Genomic DNA, 19,500 nt, shown 5'->3' on the forward strand with positions numbered 1-19,500 from the left:
AATTTCTTAATCCCAAGTCAATTACATTCCAATAAGTAATATAAAAATAATATTTTCTCTTTTTACTTAGGTATTACTTTTTAATTAATTAGATTTGTACATAAATGAGATACCGAAAGTACGAAATTATCTATATTCCAAATGAGGACATTTTAGTGAAGGTGACTACAGAAACGGCTTTGGCTATGACTATGTTTGTGAATGTCACGTGAATCAATGAATCCCTACCCTTAAACTTTGCTTTCCTCGTATCTCAAAAGTTGTTCCATGCCCTAATTTAATTCTATTATTACATATATATTCCTCCAAATATAACTTTTTTGAGCCCATAGTCTCACGGAAAATGAAAACAGTTTTGATGAACCGACACCACACTTTTCATGCACTGTATCTTAACGCAACAAAATTAAACAAAACAAAATAGTTTGCATCATCATATCATACCTTCATGATTCTTAATTCATAAAATGATTTCTATATGTGAATTTAGCTTTATTTTCTATGTATATATTCAAACTCACTTTAATAATTTTAATCATAAAGAAAACTTGTGCTAGATTAGTATATATACTTTAATAATGTAAGAGTTTTGTACATGGTATTAAATACACTATTAAAAACATAGTTTCAAACTTTATTATATTAAATACATTTTTTACTAGTAGGTAGAAATGGGCTAAATGTATTATATGATTATGTGAGTGTATGATTTGAATATTGAATCTAATTACGCATTCTGCATGTTAAAATACATTTGTCCTATTATAACAATGATTAATATTACTACTAAAGAAATCTATTTACTCAACCTTGTAATATAACATGTCCTATTATAATAATGCAACAAATATAGAACACTATTTAAATGTAAAAAAATTATCATCCATAAAACTTCCCATGTATATTTTGAAAAAAAATTAAGAATTGCAATTAAAATCAAATTATGTTGAACATGTGTTATAACATTTAATTACATTAATAATGAAAAAATAACAAAGCTAAATCAAGTCACAAAAATGATCAAAATAATAAACATTGAACTATATAATAAAACATGTAAGACTTGTTTATAAAAAAATGTAAGAAATTCTGTTAAAATTCCTCATACATATCAATTTCCTCACGTGCAAAATGGGAGTGGGACGTGTATATTCCTGACTTGGCAAGACAAATGGCTTTGTACTACGCTACCTACTAAAAATGATTGATCCTAATCAAGGATTGAGATCACGTCCGAAATAATGTCTCCTTTCATGTCTCAAGTCAATCAGAGTGTTCGATTTTATTACTTTTTACTTTTAAAATTTTTCTTTTACCCACATATCAATACATAATTGGTTTGAGACAGAGAACGAGACACCGTTGAGAACAGATAATTCACATCCCCTAATGAAACCTAAATGACTCGGTTACACAGTGACATCAACCCCACCCCATCATTCATAATAAAAATAATAAGTATATATATTTCTATTTTTGTTGCTATTTATTTACTTATTGTAATATGGTTGCTTTATTTTATTTTTTTCCAATTTGTATTGTTTTTCTAATCTATGTTCATGTCCGGTTGTGTATATATATAGGAGTAGCATTGGTTGTTTAACACATCCTCCTCTCATTCTGTGCCTACTTGGTATTGAGGTGTTTATTGGAAGAAACCCACTTAAGGTTTCTTCAACACCCTTTCACCTTGCACCTTTAGCTTAAAAACTTTAGAGGAAGATCACCAAAAAATAGCATGGCTATCATAGCTTTTCATGACAATCTAGGAGCCTTTATTTTTGGTATTCTAGGTAACAAATAATTGCCATCTACATAGCTCAAACTTTTCTTTCTTTGTGTTTTTTTTTTTAATTTCTTTTACATTGTCTTGTTTATTGTTCTAGCACTCAAATTTCATTTTATTGATAGTTCTTTAAGCAAATGTGATTTCTTCCTTCTCTTCCTTTGCATTTGGTTTCTCATTATTATTTTTAAACCTTATTCTCTTACTTCAATTTTGAATCATACATTCGAAATCTTAATTTGTGAAAATGTTTTGAACTACATCTCTTCTCATTAGTGTGCAATGATTTTTTTGTTTTCTTTTCCTTCTCTAGCAAGTAGATAATGAGATGATTTGATTAGAAAAATTAATTGTAGTTGAGTTTATAGATTGATTATCACAAATTCCAACTTAATATAGTAGTTGACAACGTGTCTTTTTTTCCTTTTTCTCACTAAATTCTAAACTGATTTATCCTTTTTCATGTGCCATGTTTGAACTCTTAATATTACAATCTATACTCTAATAATAGACATTGCCTATTGTATTTTTTCAAGGGAAAGGAATTGACTTATTTTCCTTTTGTTGATTAGGTAACGCCATTTCCTTCATGGTTTTCTTGGCTCCATTGTAAGTAGATTATTATGTTTACCAACTAATGTTAATTATTAATTATTTTAAATAAAATTTTATTAACCAATATAGTTATAATATGTAACAATAATAATTTTTTCTTTTCCTAAATTTCAGGCCAACATTTTACCGAATATATAAAAGAAAATCCACTGAAGGTTTTCATTCCCTACCTTACTTGGTGGCATTATTCAGCTCTATGTTATGGCTATACTATGCCTGGGTCAAACAAAATGTTATTCTTCTTGTTACCATAAACTCATTTGGATTTTTTATAGAGATATTTTACATCATCATATTCATAACCTATGCCACCAAAGATGCAAGGGTAAACTTTAATTCTAACTTCTCATTAGTTTTTTTATTTATACATTCTAATTTCTTATTAGTTAATTACTTCATGTTACGTTTTTTGTGACCAATTATTTAAAATTGAGCATATACAAATATCCATGTAATTGATTGACATATACCAAAATTTTAATTGCAGAAATCAACCATCAAAATATTACTAGCCATGAACTTTGGTTGCTTCGCTATGATTTTTTCCATCACTTATTTTCTTATACCTGATTCGTTACGTGTACAAATTCTTGGATGGATTTGTGTCTCCATTGCAGTGAGTGTATTTGCATCACCACTAAGCATTATCGTAAGTCAAAATTAATTCCAATTAAAGCCATCAAAAATATTAATGAATTATTCCATGTCTCACTCATACTAGTCAAATATAACTAATTAATTAATTTATTTCATAATGCTCTGCAGGCACATGTTATTAGAACAAAGAGTGTTGAATTCATGCCCTTCAATTTGTCACTTACCCTCACAATAAGTGCCATAACTTGGTTTGGTTATGGTTTATATCTCAAGGACATTTGCATTGCTGTAAGTATATATCTACTAGTATATATATATATATATATATATTTAGTTAATTAATTAGTTTAAGCTTTAAATACAATTTTCATCTACCCCAAAAAAATTTCACTATTTTCATATTCATCCTTATAGTTTAAAATTTTGAAGATGGCTTATTTATTTACAAAAATCATAGGAAATGACCCCCATTTTATTTTTGTACTGAAATCATATTTAAATCTTAGTTTAATTAGATGGGAGCTAGCAAATTTATGAAATTATATTTAAATCTTAGTTTAATTAGATGGTAGCTAGCAATAAGTTTATGAATTAACTATGCAATCTCAAATTATATTTTATGCAGCTACCAAATATTCTGGGTTTCACACTTGGGCTAGTTCAAATGATCATATATGTCATATATAGGAAGAGTGGTATGAAAAAGGAGAAAGAAGTTGGTGAAATGAAAATCATTGTTGTAGTGAACCCTTCGGGTGGTGCTGAAGTATACCCAATTGAAGAGGATGATGCAAATAGTGATATTGATTATGTGAATCAACAATCAAAAGGAGAGAATGAGAAAAGTGTAGAAGGTGCCAACGATTTCAATGTTTGATTGATGATTTATAATATAGTAATAAGTATAAGTAGTACTAGTTTTTTTTAGTGAAAAGTGTTTAATTAAGGTTCGAATAGATTTTAGCATTTTTCTTTGTTTGTTGTTGACTTCAATATTAGCAACAACTAATATTGATCTAGCTCCTTCCTTCAATCAATGTAAAAGATACTTTAAAGCTTGATTAATCATGCATTACTTTACTTTTTTTAACTCTTTATATGTTCAAGGTTTCACTCCAATACTATTGACAAACCAATGACACTATAGATACTTTATTAATTATAGGCAAATTGTTATTGACAAACCAATGATACTATAGATACTACAATAAAATACTTTGTTTTATTTTTTAAATGTTTAATCAAACTATGTGAGGATATAAAATTTCATGCAATTAACATGAATGGACAATGTGTTAATATCTTCTTCGATCTATAATCGACTCCTGAGATAAGAACTCTTGTTTATATAATCGACTCCTGATATAAAATTTATGCACTGAGAGTGTAAAGTTTTTTACATTGCCAATATATCATTCATAATTGATTTATATTATTTTTGTTTGAGAGTCAATAGTAATTAATTATTATAATAGTGTAAAAATCACTTACACTATCTATTTATACATATTAAATCTATATTAATATAGGTAATTATGATTTAATCCCTCAATTTTTTTCCTTACCTTTTAGTCCCTACTTTATTTTATCGTTTCAATTTTAGTCTTCCTGGATGATGTGTGTATACTATAATTGATCATGCCATCAATTTGTAAAAATCACACTGTCAGTTTATACATCAGTAACACTTAAAAATAGTTAAGCTTTTGTTATTAATCGGTTAGCTAATTTAGTTAGGGTAATTAGTGTTTTCTTCCCTTTATATAGATGATTCAATGTAACTTTGCAAATCAATTCAATTCAATAACATTTTTTTATTCTTTCTTGTTCATCAAGAATCTCTCTCATCTATGCATACTACTATTTTATCACATAACTTTGTAATATACAAACAACAAAACAAAAAAAGTTCAACATAACTTCATGGACTAAAAACATATTTAAGTTCGATTCCTAATAGCGGTAATCACCCATCCGAAAAAGATTAGTTTCTTAGTTGAATTATTTGACTGTAGCAATCTTCTCAATACAATAATGTAACTCAGTGATACTGGATCATATACTTTCCCTCTGTTTTGTTCATATTTTAACTTTGACTTACACTATCTTGTTCCATTTGATTGCTGCTATCTACATAAACACTACTCTGTCATCACAATTACATCACCATTGAACTGAATTCGCTCTCCGAAGAATTCGTTTCGCTTTACGCCTCGCCGTAACTGGAATTAGGCACTCCATGATCTGCAAGCATCATGAGAAAATGGTTTATATCATTGGAGAAAGAAAAGTTGAAGACATTGCACATGCCCCTTCCCTTGCCTAAGATATTATACATATATCAATCATAGTTTAGTCCAAATGAGATTGCATAATTCAATAATAAGAATGTTACATACCTGCTTTAACCTCTGCTTGTTTTTCTCATCCTGCATACAAGTCACAATATTTTACAACTTTATGAACATAATTTCAAATTCTGCTTGAGTGAAATTGAATACATATAAATCTTCACTCTAATTTTGCCATGTAAAAGTGATGTGTTTTTCTTATGAAGAGAGGATAGTATATACCTGTTCCCTCAATAATAGCTTATTCTCTTCCTCCAAATGTGTAACCAAAGACTCTAACTCAACTGTATAAGCCTGTGAAGATAAAATCAAACGACATCACGTCTTGAACCAAAACTTTAAGATATTAGTTTCGAGGGTTTTTCCTACTTCTAAACTTTTTCGCTCTTCCCCTCGAATCTAATGTGGGACTTCACATTTGAATAAACCTGATAATAAACATAAAAGAGAAAGACCTGTTTGCGTTCTCTGGACCTAGCTGCAGACTCTCTATTCTTGATCATCCTTTTATGCTTCTGAAGAGTGACCTTATCCAAAACAGGTTCATGTTTTTCCATACCCTTCTTCCTTTTCCTCGTTCTTCTTGTTCCTGATGTTGATACTTGTGATGACACTCCAATTCCAACTCCAACCACTGCCACTATAACCCCATCATGTTCATGTTCATGTTCATGTTCATGTTCATGTTCATGTTCATGTTCAACACTTGCACCAGCATTGTTGGGTAAGAAATCCTCAAGGGTCATTTGTTGTTGTTGTTGTTGAGTTGTATTGGTGTCTCTTCCTTCTACCATGTTCTTCCAAACCTGGTCCACTGTCTTAGTTTCTGAGGAGTATATGGATTTCAGGATTTCATCCATATCCATATCCATATCCATGCTCATGTTCTTTGAGTTTGAAAGAGAACACAGATTATTGTTATCATGTTATGTCAAATCCACCTTTGGCATGGCCCAAAGGATCAGAAACTCTAACTCTTAAATTTATTCTCGATCAATGAGTTTAAAGAGATAAGTTATTTCATGATTTGAAAAGATATTTTATTCTTTAATGTGAATGCATATATACTTTACTTTTTGCTATTTCTTTCTCTTTCACTTTTATTTTTCATCATCCTTTTCTTATTTTTGTCCAAATTTTATAATCAAAATTTAGTTATTATTGTTGTTCTAAAAAACCTTATTATTGCTTGATCTTACCTAGGAGTCATCTAAATGAGTAGGTAACATGCTTACAATAAAACTTTGACCTTTAAATTTGATATTATTATAAGAGAATAAAGAAATAAGTTATTTTCTCCGAACAACATAATCATGACATATGCTCTATTTTTTTAGTGTTTAAAAATATTTTTATAAAAAATTATTAAATGAGACACATGTCATAATTTAGTGGTAAAAGAAGATAAGTTATCTCTTTATATTTTAAGATATTTTATTCTCTTATTATAAATGTTAAGGGAGATAAAACTTAGCTTCATTTAGGTTAGGGGTCTTAATAATAGAAAATATTGAAGGATGTTACAAATTGAGGTTACCATTAGCTTCTAGATGGTGGCTTGTAAAATTTGCTTAATTGTTTATTACCTTGTATGTAACCATATTGAAGTTTAAGCAAAATCTATTTCTAGTTGTTGATGGAATGGAACAATTTTTTGGATAATGATATGTTGGCTGAAACTGTGTCCCAAAAACTATCTTAATCGGATGAACATATGTCATATAAATTATAAATTAATTTTTTTTCTATTTTTGCTTAAATATTATTAATACGTGACATAGAGTTTGGTATAGTAAATCATTCTCCCAATTTTTCAGAGTATGGGCAAAACATTGATCATCATCATCAAACATTCTCGTCCTGATTATAAAATAGGAATTGGTGAATTCTTTATAACTTGGAATATGGGTGGTGGCTTCTGAATGTTGGAAATAGGACTGGAGTTGCTACATCATTATCTCTCATTTTCATCTTCCACTCACATTTTGTCTCCCATTTCATAAGTGATTCTTTTCATACGCTCAAATTAAGGAGTTAGGATAAGGTTTCAAAAAACAAAGAAAAATGTAATTTTCAATGACATATTTATCTTTTTGATTATAATGAAATTGCATTTTTATCATTAAAAAACAAATGCAAAAATATTTATTTGCCTCTCTATTAATGGTAGGAATGATAATGGGGCAGATTGGGGTTGTGTTTGCACATACACAAACCCGAACATCAAAACCCGAATTTGAATCCGAACTTAACGGGGTTGAAAATAAAAATATCATCCCCGAACCCGTTGGGTTTCGGGTAATCTGAACCCAAAAAAATCCAAAATTTATAAAGTATAGGAAAGTATGATATTATTTTCGTGTAATTTTTCTCTAACATTTCTATTTTCTCTTGTATTATTTCATTTCTTTTATGTTTGAAGATTCAATAGTATATAAAGTAAAATTAGAAGCAAAAAACACTTGATAGAAATTTCAATTTTAAATTGAATTACATTACTTCGGGGCGAGTTGACGTCTTTACTATACCAAACCCGAACCGAAAATTTAAATATGTGTAAAACCTAAACCCGAACTCAATCACATCGAGTTTTCTCCATTAAATTTAGGTTTGGTTTGGACGGTTACCTATGGGTTTTTTATTGTCATGTTTATATAACTTGATGTTGACTCGTCAAATCATGTGAAACTAGAAGTCAAAATGCTGCCTCCAAATTTTTTCGTTACATCTTCTTTTACATACTTAACTTAAAGTACTTGATACATTACATATTTTATACGGACACGCTTTTTTTTTAAAAAGTAAAGGAAATGATACAAATTGCAACTTATGTATAAAAAATAACACAATAGATTAACTGCAATGAGGTTAATGAAGTGCAATTATAGAAAATAACAACTGTAGTAGTTGATGAGTTGATTGAATTGTATAAACAACCATGTAAATTTGGATATAACATGTAAGCAGAACCCAAAAAATACATTAGAATAATGTTGGCAACTACATAGATATTGACATAGTAAAAATAATAATAAATTCTTGCCTCAAAAAAGAGTTCTTCGTGTTTAATTTTTAAACAAATGAAAAAGTTATATGGCAGATATAAAAGAAGTGTTAATAACAAATTAACAAAACTTCTTATGCACTTTCCAAAAGCAAAAAAAAGTTGAGAAAAAAAAAGTTGGAAAAGAAAAGAGATGAAATTAAGAAAAGCCTCACCAACTAGATAGTGGCTTTTACTTTACAGTTCACACGTTGTTCCGCATATATTTGTCTTCAAAGTGAAGTATCCAATTAAAGAATTTGTGTAAAATCCTTTGAGAAAATATTTAATAGTTTAATATTTGATATTTGATATTGATATTGATATCTTCTCTAAAACCTTCCTCCTTAGCTTTGGAATTAAACAATTTGTTGTGACTCTCTTTTTTCGTCTTCAATTCTTCCTCAAATTAATGGAAGAAATGAAAGCATGGATTGAAAAATGAACAAAGGAATGATATATATATTGATATAAATGTTCCTTTGTTAAACACTTAACCCATCAAATCCACATTGTTTGTCGGTCAAAGATTGTTTTCTTGGACTTATCACAATAGCACAATCCACCGAAACCTGTACAATTTAATTCATCATCATAAATATATTGCAAAAATCAAACTAATAAGAGAACTACAAAGTTAGAATAATTATATAAGGAAAAAATATGCTACAATACTCTCTTTTTTTCTTTTTTTATAAAATCCTTTCCCATAGTTCACACAAATTAAGGATGTTGGTTAGTATAATTAATTTCATTGAATGTATCATTAATTAGATGTATTTTTATAAAACTACTCATTCATTGTTATGATTCAGTCATTCTTATTACCACTAAGTGTTAATTGATTAAAATATTAGAGTGTAATATATATACATTATCCGTGTAAAGATTTATATATAATCATTATATCATTTATCATTTGTTTGGATTACTCATGACTTTTTGTGAGAACTCAATAATAATGTAATAATACTATATAAAACTCATACATTATCTGTCCATATATTTTTCTTTTCCTGATTAATTAATTTACTTAAAAACTAGTAAAGGACCAAAATCTATCTTTCAAAAAGCTCATTTAATTCTAATATCTCAAAAAGTCCTATAAAACTAACCGAAAGTAGTAGTACATATTTGATTACTTTTATATTTTCAAGACATTGCACTTATTTAATATTAGAAAGATGTATAAGAACATTTTTTTTCATTGCTTAAGATGCAAAAGAAGGGGAAGGGGTTAAAAGGGGCATCAATATGTTTACACTAGCTAGCATAGTATGGACCCACTCTTACCCATGTGCACCACAAACAAGGGAGTCACATGACCAAGAAATAACACCAACCACTTTAACACTTATTAGGTATACTTAAATGTGTGCTAAAGTTTTGGTTAAAAATATAATATCTCATCTATGGGCAAGCTTAAGTTTTTTCTAAATTTAATTTATAAATTGGATATCTTTGCATATCATAATGTGCTTAGTTTAAGACTTTACCCTAACATATGTTTGGGGATATGAATTACTTTGGGGCTTCAAAAGCACCAAAATTAATTTTCATATTTGAGGATTAAATAAATATTGGTTGTAGAAAGTTTTCTATTAAAAAAACACTTCTCTAATCATACAAAGGTAAAGTTAATAATAAAACATCTAAAGTCATTTGATCAATACTTATTTTATCAAAATTACACTTTTAAGAGGTAAACATAAATTAATTGTCATAATAAATTCACTTTGAATCAAAATTAAGTTTGTTAAAACCAATTTCATGGAAGCTAACTTTAGAATGAATGGATTTTGAAACCGGGGTGACCTTGGTTCAACACTTGTGGGACCAAGATTTATTTTCATTTTATTTGCACTTTTCAATCATTTATTATTGGACCATTTAATAACCATAATTTTTTAAGCTCCACTCTACAGTATATTGTGCATCCCAAATTCCCATTTCACCCCTACTTAGTACTAGGGGCACACATCTTCAATCTATATGTGAACTCGCTGAATTAAGGTTTTCACTGTAATAGTCGTACGGGGTAAAAATTTATACGCAGTCAGTACATCATTCACCGTTTATTTGGATTACTTTTTCTCAAAAGTCAAAATGAATGGTTAATAATACAGTAACAGTGTAAAAAACTCTTAAACTCTCGCATATAGCAGTGAAAATAGTGGAATGTCTCAGCATGTTGGATATGGTATCTAGACAAATGCATAATAAAAGGCGTGAAAATAAAGCACTTAATACTTAATAGAAAACTAGAATTGGATTATAAAGAATAGTATTTACTTAGCTGTCTTAATATTGTAAAATATAAATTTAAAAATTAATATGTATATTTGTATTAAATTATATAATATTTTATTATGTATCTGGCAATTACACATTTCTATCTATTATCTCTTATTAATTAGATAAGAGTAAAGTATAGCTTTCTAAAGATACAAATAGATAAGAACAAATTAAAAAAAATAGAATATATGTGCACTATCGATAATAAAATTAATATATTACCAATCATAATATAATGAATGTGTTATAATTTATTATTTGTATACATATTTTTCTCATATAGAAATGACTATTATTTAGGAAGGGATACATGAGTGTAGTGAATAATTTTACTAGTAACCATAGAAGTTCATACAAGTGAAAAACTTTGAAGGTTAATAAAAACAAGGATAAGACCCTTCCCCACACATAAAAAACTTCCATTCACATAGTGACAGAAAATACAAACAAAAACCTAGAACCAAAACGAAACATTCCAAAACACGAAAATGGAAAAGAACACCCTCAATTATCTACCCAAAAAATATGTTAAAGTAACACCGCAGTGATGCTGCACAACCCAAAAATCGATTTCCATTAAAAAAAGAAATGAAACCATATAATAATGTTGGACTAGTAGCATTAGACTATTGTCGATGAGTATCGAATAATATCTATACATTATCAGTGTAATAATAGTTTCGAGTTGGTGTTAGTTCCTAAATTAATCCATGTTTATGTAAATTGGTGTATTGAATTGAATTGAAATTGAGTACCTGAACACGAGGAGAATCAAAGTTCATGACACGGATCTTAGCAGCAACATCACCCAAAACACGAAGATCAACTCTATCATTAAGCGAAGCATCTCTTATCAAATCAGCAGCATCAGCTTGAAGCAAATTCACCCGATCCACTGATATAGTAGCAGCAATCTTTTTCTCACTATGAGAATCTTGATAAAACCCAGGAACTGAAGCTTTACCCAATGGAATCCCTCGGTACATCACAGTGAACCTGGACTCGCCGTACTCGATCCCAACCTTGTTCGGGTTAACGGCGGTGAAAAGAAGACGGATCGTTAAAGAGAGTGAAGCTGCGGTGGTTGTAACGGCGTTAGTTGGGTCCGTTGTTGGTGTTATACCCATGTATTGAACAGCAACTTGTTGAAGATCGAATTGTGGTTTTTTAGGTTTAACGGCGAGGATGATGACGAGGACTATGGCGAGGAGGAGAAGGGCGAGGAAAGAGAATAAGAGGAAGAGGCAGCAGCAACAGCCTTTGAATGAGGCTGAGGATGAGGAACGTGCCGGTGTTGTTGGGTAGTATTGCCGGTGGTGGTAACCGTTTGGTGGTGGTTGTGCTGATAATGGTGGTGCTGCTGCTGCTCCTCCTCCTCCTCTTGTTGTCATTTTTTCTTTTGAAAGAGAGAGAAAGAGAGAAGAAGGTGGCTTTTTTATGATGGGATTGGGGAGAGTGAAGGGATAAATCATAAATAAAGAACAAGGAAAAATCACCACAATCAAATATAATTACTAATAATGGAAACTCGAGCGTAAGTTCTCGCTAGATCAAATTCGATACATGTGAATAACACTTATCGAAAGGGACAACTATATATCTTGAGAATGATTAATTCTTTATATTAGAAGGAAGAGTATTGTGATTTATTTACTGCATTGTGGATATATTCTTACTTATTTTACTTTTTAAATAACTTCATAAAAAAAAAAGCTAAATGACAAAGTAAAAAAGTATTAACTTGTGTTATGATTTGTGAATATTTGTTCTTCTAATAATTAAGGTATTTGGTTGGCATAAAATAGAAACAAAATTTGTTCTTAGGGTTATCTCGCAAATAAATATATTTTGAGTAATGAAACTTAGGTTAGAATAGATACATAACATTTGTTCAAAATCATTATGACTCAATCGAATAATTCTTTTTCATAAATCTATTGATCTCTAACCTAGATATATCTACCGGAATACAACTCAATTATTCGATATTTATTTTTATAACGTTTTGTATGTATATATTTATATATTGATGATCATGCATTCATGCCTAAATCATTAAGATGAATACTTTATTTATCATCAAAAGAACAAGACATGAAGATTCATGGTACTATGCTGTGTGACCCAATATGCACAAAAGCTTCACTAGTACCCAGTTAGGTTGGTTATTTCTACATAAATTTTGATTGATGCTCAAAATTGGGACACATTATTATTCAATTAATTAAATCCAACTAGCCAACACTCTAGAAGTAGACACCAACCACACCACTTCTTTCTTCCTCATTAAGAAAACCCTTCAACTTAAAGACATATTCTCTTAGCCAATTCTTTCTCTTCTTCTTCTTTTTATATGGTGGTATTAAGAAAGTACTTGTCCCTTAAAAAGGTTATTTCATGTGTGACTATTTGTGATTAGTTAAATAATGTATTTAAATTAAAAATCTAATAATTAAGTATTTGTTTACTAATAATTAGCACAGTGATGCATGGAATAATACGTTTTTTTAGAACAGAAAATATTCACCCCTAAAGAGAAGAGAACATCTATTCTCCCATAAAGTGTGTTATTTTATATGTCACGACTTATGATTGGTTAAAAAAATGTATTTAAATTAAAAATTTAATAATTAAATATTGTTAGCAATATATAGCAATAAATAATATATGAAGTGATACATTTTTGTTGATGTAAAAGACAGCTCAATAGAAGGATTAGGCATGATATCCAAATTAAAGTTATTATTATTATTATTATTATTATTATTATTATTATTATTATTATTATTATTATTATTATTATTATTATTATTATTATTATTATTATTATTATTATTATTATTATTATTATTATTATTATTATTATTATTATTATTATTATTATTATTATTATTATTATTATTATTATTATTATTATTATTATTATTATTATTATTATTATTATTATTATTATTATTATTATTATTATTATTATTATTATTATTATTATTATTATTATTATTATTATTATTATTATTGGTTGAAGAGGAATGTTTTTTATATGATTTAAAAGAAAATGATGTGTCATTAAAGAAGATATTATGAGGGTGGAGGAATAAAACAACTCATTTTAGAGAAATCAGTGAATCACTTTACTGAACTCTTTCTTAATTATAATCTAATACAAATCTTGTACTTCAAACTATCAATTAAATGGCAAATAATTTGTGAAAGTGGAACAAAAAATGTTGCACCTTTTAAGCAAAAGCTTTCATGGCTATTCTTTCTCATGTCACAAAAGAAGAAGAAAAAAAAGAGGGAGACATATATATTCCACTATCTTGGTTCATGCATTTCCACCACTAACTAGTATTGAAAAATGGCTATGTTCATCACAAGCTAGTTCATAATTGAAAAATAACTAGTGGAATGTTTAAACTTTAGAGTACTAAACTAGTTGAATAAATTGTAATTGTTTAGTGAAATTTAGGTAATCAAGTACTTAACAAGTACAAATGACTCAAATTTTTATAGGTAAAATTATTAGATTCATTTAAATTATTTTATGTTTTCAAGTCTGTCTTACACATTTTTTCTTCAAATAAGTCAATTACATTAATTTGTGTTTTTAGTTTGGTCTAATAAATTATTTTCTGTTTTAATGTGGCCATATAAGTTGTTTTTATGTTAAATTTATAGTCTAAAGTCCATTTTTTAATGGTTCCAGCAGTTTATCATGAAGAGTTTAACAGGGGAAAAACACTATAAAGTGGAATTAGTTCCATAAAATGGAATTTCTAAAATCTAAAAGGAAGTAGCCATGGCATTGAACACACTACATTAACATTGTAATGATTTATACACATACTTTATTATCAATCATTCATTTGAATTATTTTTTTTAAAAAGTCGACAATAATTAAATATCGATGATAGATTATGCAATTATAGTGTATAAAACTCATACACTATCAGTATATACATTGGACAAATTACAAGCTTAGTTTGATAATTTGAAACTAAGGGTTGGAAAGTTCCTTTGGATATTCTCTTTCTTCTTGTGCTCTAAAAAGCAACACTCTTCATCACTTTCTTGAGAAGTATCCAAATCATGTTTCTGTACTCTATTTCATGTTTGGTCTTTAAGGTTACAATTGAAAGGAACTAATGTTCTATACAATAATGTCTGAAGGTGAGTTCTATATCTTCTATGTAGAATAAGAGTAGTGAATTTTGAGATGAACTAAATCATTGGTAGGCTTATTTTATATTTGATTGATCTATCAATGACTTAGTCTTTTTTTTTATAAGTGAAATTTCATTAATAAAGAAAAATAATTACAATCAAATAGGAACTATTGGACCAGAGTGGTGATCGGGGAACCTCTGACCATTATGGACTTCTATTGTTACTGGAGTATTAGAAGAGTTGAGAGCCACAAGTGAGACACCATGTCTTGAACCAAAACTTTAAGGCATTAGTTTCATGTATCTTTCCTACTTATAAAATCTTCCATTTCTCCCTGTATATTCAATATGAGACTTCACACTTAAATAAACCGAAGTAGCCAGTACATTAAAGAGAGAAACAACTGTATATAGCTAAAATTACAGCACAACAAATTTGATTTAATCGAATTGAGTTGAGACATCAAATTAAGCCTCATGGCAATAATATACATTTTTTTTATATCCTGCAAATGTAACATGGATAGTACATGAAAAAAAATAAGATTCACTTTAAAAGCTGACAATTCAGAATCAAGTGTGTTAGTGGGTGTACACTCATAAACATCCATATATAACAACAACAAAAAATGACATCGATATTTGAGATTTATCTATGCTAATTCTGGATAAAAACAACCTCAAATGTCTAAGTTGTTGAAATTACTAGCAAAAGGTTTTTCATGAGAAGATCCCAAGAAGCCTTTGTAAAATTCTATAATCTTTTATGATGCTCACTCCACCCAAGAAATAACAAATATAATCCTATTTCTTTTCTTGTGCCACATAATAATATATAAAAAGTAATATATAATAATATTTTTATCATTTTGTTTACTATGAAATCACAATTTTACCATTAAAATTATGAATAAAAGTAATCACTTGATTCTCTATTAATGGAAATGATAATTGTTCCATGACAAATAGGATACTTTACTTAGGAAAAGATGGATATGCCTCAGTTGCTAAGAGTTGTTTGTCTCTATTTCTAAATTTCTGAAACAGTTCAGAATAAAAGCAGTATATAAAAATGTTGAAGTTATCATAGTACAAAAATAGAGGAGAAGCAAATGTAGCAATATTGGACTATGCATTGAAATCATTTCAGACATAAACTTGAAGATGGAAAATAATAAATTAATATAGAGGGAGAGGGAGTTTAAATGCACATAGTAAATGAATTGGTGAATTTAATTGAGTTTTAGTAAAATTATTTAAACTATCTAAGCTTTTATAAAATCTACATAAATCACCACTAATTATATATATATATATATGTATATTACATTAATTACTCTCGTAAGAGATACAAGTGTATTTTTTTAAACAAAAATAGTGACGAATGTAATTAAGTCAAACAAAATATGATATAGTGTTGAGATAAATTCAAATAATATAAATTTGATGTATATTCATTATTTTTTATTCGTAACAAACTGCATCAATAAGTTTAATGAGATGTTCAAATTACTATTATATTATATTGTTACTAACCAAAATAAAGAATAAATATTGACTCTTATACTAATTGGATTTGTGTTCACAATATACCGTATTTTGTTTGACTTAATTACACTCGTCATCATTTTTATTTAAGAAATTACTCTTATCTATCTTAGAAGGGTAGTTCGTGTAATGCATATATATAATTATGGGTGGCTTATATATATTTTAAAAATGTACGAGTGATTTGTATAATTTCACTAAAATTTATAGGTGTTTATTTAACAATGGGAGATTTAGTTTAAAACATGCTACTATACCAATCCTCCCCTTTATGAAAAAGTTGTAAATGGACAAGGAGTTGAGTACTATATATTTAGTTAACATATAATGTATACCACATTTGAATTTATTACCTTTATGGACAAATATTAAATGCTTATTAATAAGTTTCTTTATTGTTTTTGTTAATCAACAAGTAACATTTATATTTGGTGAACAAATAAATAAATGTATAGAGATTATAGCTCTTCAAATAATTCATCTCTCAGTAAATGCAACTTTATATTCAAACCAATATACTATTAACATGTCCACATGCTTTTGGCATACATCTCAAATTGAGAGTGTCTTGTATGAATTATGTTTTGAGTTTAAAAAATAGTGAGATTATTTGGGTAAGATAAATTTTTTTTTTTTTAAATAGTAGATTACATAAAAAGGTATGAGGTTATTTTTTTATGTTACAATTATTTTGGTTGTTTTTTATACTATTTTTTAAATATATATTTTTTAATATTTACAATCATATATATTTTTACTATTATTTTTTTATTTTTTAATATCACATAAAAAAAGCTAAAAACATATATATATTAAAATAAAATATAATATAAAAATCAATATCAATATTAAAAAAAACAATATGACACACTTTAAATAAAAGTGTTTAAACATAAATTACTTGATTGACAAATGTCAAGTTTTATGATGGGGTAAAATGATAAGTGAATAAATTAAAAATAAATAACCTAACCTAAAATAATTTTGACCCATAATTTTAGAGTTTCTACTTTTATTTTTTCAAAAAAAAAAAGAGTAGAGTTTATAATTTTATTTGTTGTCAAACCTACATAATTAAACTTATTTTTCAAAAAACAAAAAGCAAAAACTTTAAGTTTTAATCATATCAAATATACACTCACTCGACTAACTATGCAGCTATAATATTTCACCAATATACTATTATGTATTTATAAATAAAAGATAAAATCTATAATTATAATATCTATGTACTGTCAATATAAAAATTATACACAATCAATATATTATCTATAATTTATTTATATTACTTTTATTTAAGAGTCAATAATAATTAAATATATATAAATGGTGAGTGATTCAAAGACAATATAAAAAAAATCTTGTACATCTTTTTCTCTAAAATTTAGTGAAAAAACTATAACTCATTACTATTTACTTAAAACATTAATGTATACATGTTACACCTTCATGTGGAACTGCTTTTTCTAAATGGAATTGAAGTCATTCTAAGGGTGTACTTGAATTTATGTATTTTATAACGTGGTCCAAGTGTATCACTCACACTGTGTATAAAAAATTAATGTTGCTTACATGAATCAAATTTTTAACTTTTTGACTATCATAAGAATTTAACAAGATGTTACATTATTATAAACATTTTTTTGATTAAAGAGTAAAGTTATAATGGAGGAAAATTTGTTAAGCAAATTATAATAATTGCTGAGAAGTTTTCACTTTATCTAATTACTAGTGTGTGATAGATATTTTGTGTTTGTCAGTCCACATTATTATTTTATAATATGAAGTAATTGATTTTTATATTTCATTTTAGAAATTTAGAATATCTTTTATATATTTTTTTTTACTTTATATTATAATTTCATGTATTTATTAGAATATTCATTCAACTTCTAATTAATATGTTTTAGATGGTTATTTAGGATTATACATTTTTTTAGAAAATAAAAAATGGTAAAGATAAAATAGAAATATATAAATTACACTACTGTAGTAATTACCTCAGATTTTGCTTTTATATATAATTCAGATATAGGGTTGTCACTAATGACAATTGTATAGATAATAAATATTACATTTTATTTTGGATTTAATAAGTATATATTGACATGACTGTCAGCAAATCATCTATCATTGATTTCTTAAATCTTGTTGACTCTCAAATAAAAGTAACACAAATTAATGGTGGATAATATACTAACAGTGTAAAACAATTTACATTGTCAGTGCATAGATTTTAGACTATTTTATTGTAGATTCTGACTTGACCTCATTGTTTATTAGAAATAAATACATTAAATTAAAATTAGGGACTATTTAACCTTGTTTGAATGATTTTCCCAAATTTGCTAAAGACATAAATGTTTTCCAAATCAAGTTTATATTTAGTACCCATAATTCCTTTATTGAATAACCCATTATCAATTAAAGCCCAAACAAGTGTCAAACAACAAAACCTTGTGCCACAAGCAAACCATATTTTCAAAGCACGGTGCTTCAAATGCTGGTGGAGGAGGAGTGAATTAGCGAGGTGTCCGAAGCCGCAAACGCAATTTAAAACACCAAACCAAATGAATTAGTTTTCTCACTAGGATTAAACTTCGGAAACGAAACTCCTGGTTATACCAAAAAAACTAATAGTATATCATTATCCGACTCGAGAGTTAGTCTCAGTGGGCCATACCTTTGAGAGAAAGAGTTAATGCATTGAAGTTCCACAGCCCCACCAGTGATTGAAGGAAGTAACAAGTTCAGTGTTTGTGTGACTGACACCTTTGTCATAAAATCCGTGTCTTGTTCTACCTCGTACTCTCCAACTTCTGACACATATTTCTCTCTTTCTGCATTATAGTCCAAGGTTCCAGACTCTTCCTTTATCAGTTTATTCTCTCTGAACATATCTGTTGCATGTACCCTTTTCATTCTGTGTTCTTCTTTTTCAACTTGTGTTCTCTTCATTGCTCTTCACACTTCAAAGGTTCTTATTCTCATTCAACATCTTTCAATTGTGTGCTCTTGAGTTTTGCATTGCATAGAGTATTCATATAATCTTTTTTTACTTTGTTTAGTACATGCATTTAGTTTTTGTAACAGATTCT

General features: G+C 27.8%; 3 protein-coding genes across 4 annotated transcripts; 1 reads left to right on the forward strand and 2 right to left on the reverse strand.

Moving 5' to 3' along the window:
* On the forward strand, positions 1,599 to 18,789 carry LOC109334849 (bidirectional sugar transporter N3-like). 2 transcript variants are annotated; one of them, XM_019570833.1, is made up of 7 exons: positions 1,599 to 1,793; positions 2,359 to 2,395; positions 2,516 to 2,726; positions 2,889 to 3,050; positions 3,167 to 3,286; positions 3,624 to 3,900; positions 18,780 to 18,789. In XM_019570833.1, exons 1-6 carry the CDS (start codon positions 1,739 to 1,741, stop codon positions 3,873 to 3,875), a joined length of 837 nt encoding a protein of 278 aa, XP_019426378.1. In that variant the 5' UTR covers positions 1,599 to 1,738; the 3' UTR covers positions 3,876 to 3,900; positions 18,780 to 18,789. The 2 variants fall into 2 exon arrangements, with proteins under 2 accessions (XP_019426378.1, XP_019426377.1); XM_019570832.1 differs by lacking the exon at positions 18,780 to 18,789 and having other exon boundaries at positions 3,624 to 4,073.
* On the reverse strand, positions 4,924 to 6,292 carry LOC109334851 (G-box-binding factor 4-like). The gene is made up of 4 exons (XM_019570835.1): positions 5,805 to 6,292; positions 5,572 to 5,643; positions 5,398 to 5,427; positions 4,924 to 5,242 (listed from the first exon to the last, which is right to left on the reverse strand). Exons 1-4 carry the CDS (start codon positions 6,231 to 6,233, stop codon positions 5,162 to 5,164), a joined length of 612 nt encoding a protein of 203 aa, XP_019426380.1. The 5' UTR covers positions 6,234 to 6,292; the 3' UTR covers positions 4,924 to 5,161.
* Positions 8,827 to 12,117, reverse strand: LOC109334850 (protein YLS9). The gene is made up of 2 exons (XM_019570834.1): positions 11,443 to 12,117; positions 8,827 to 8,964 (listed from the first exon to the last, which is right to left on the reverse strand). Exons 1-2 carry the CDS (start codon positions 12,076 to 12,078, stop codon positions 8,878 to 8,880), a joined length of 723 nt encoding a protein of 240 aa, XP_019426379.1. The 5' UTR covers positions 12,079 to 12,117; the 3' UTR covers positions 8,827 to 8,877.

The sequence above is a fragment of the Lupinus angustifolius genome, chromosome LG19 (genome assembly GCF_001865875.1).
Source record: "Lupinus angustifolius cultivar Tanjil chromosome LG19, LupAngTanjil_v1.0, whole genome shotgun sequence".
NCBI classification, from domain to species: domain Eukaryota; kingdom Viridiplantae; phylum Streptophyta; class Magnoliopsida; order Fabales; family Fabaceae; genus Lupinus; species Lupinus angustifolius.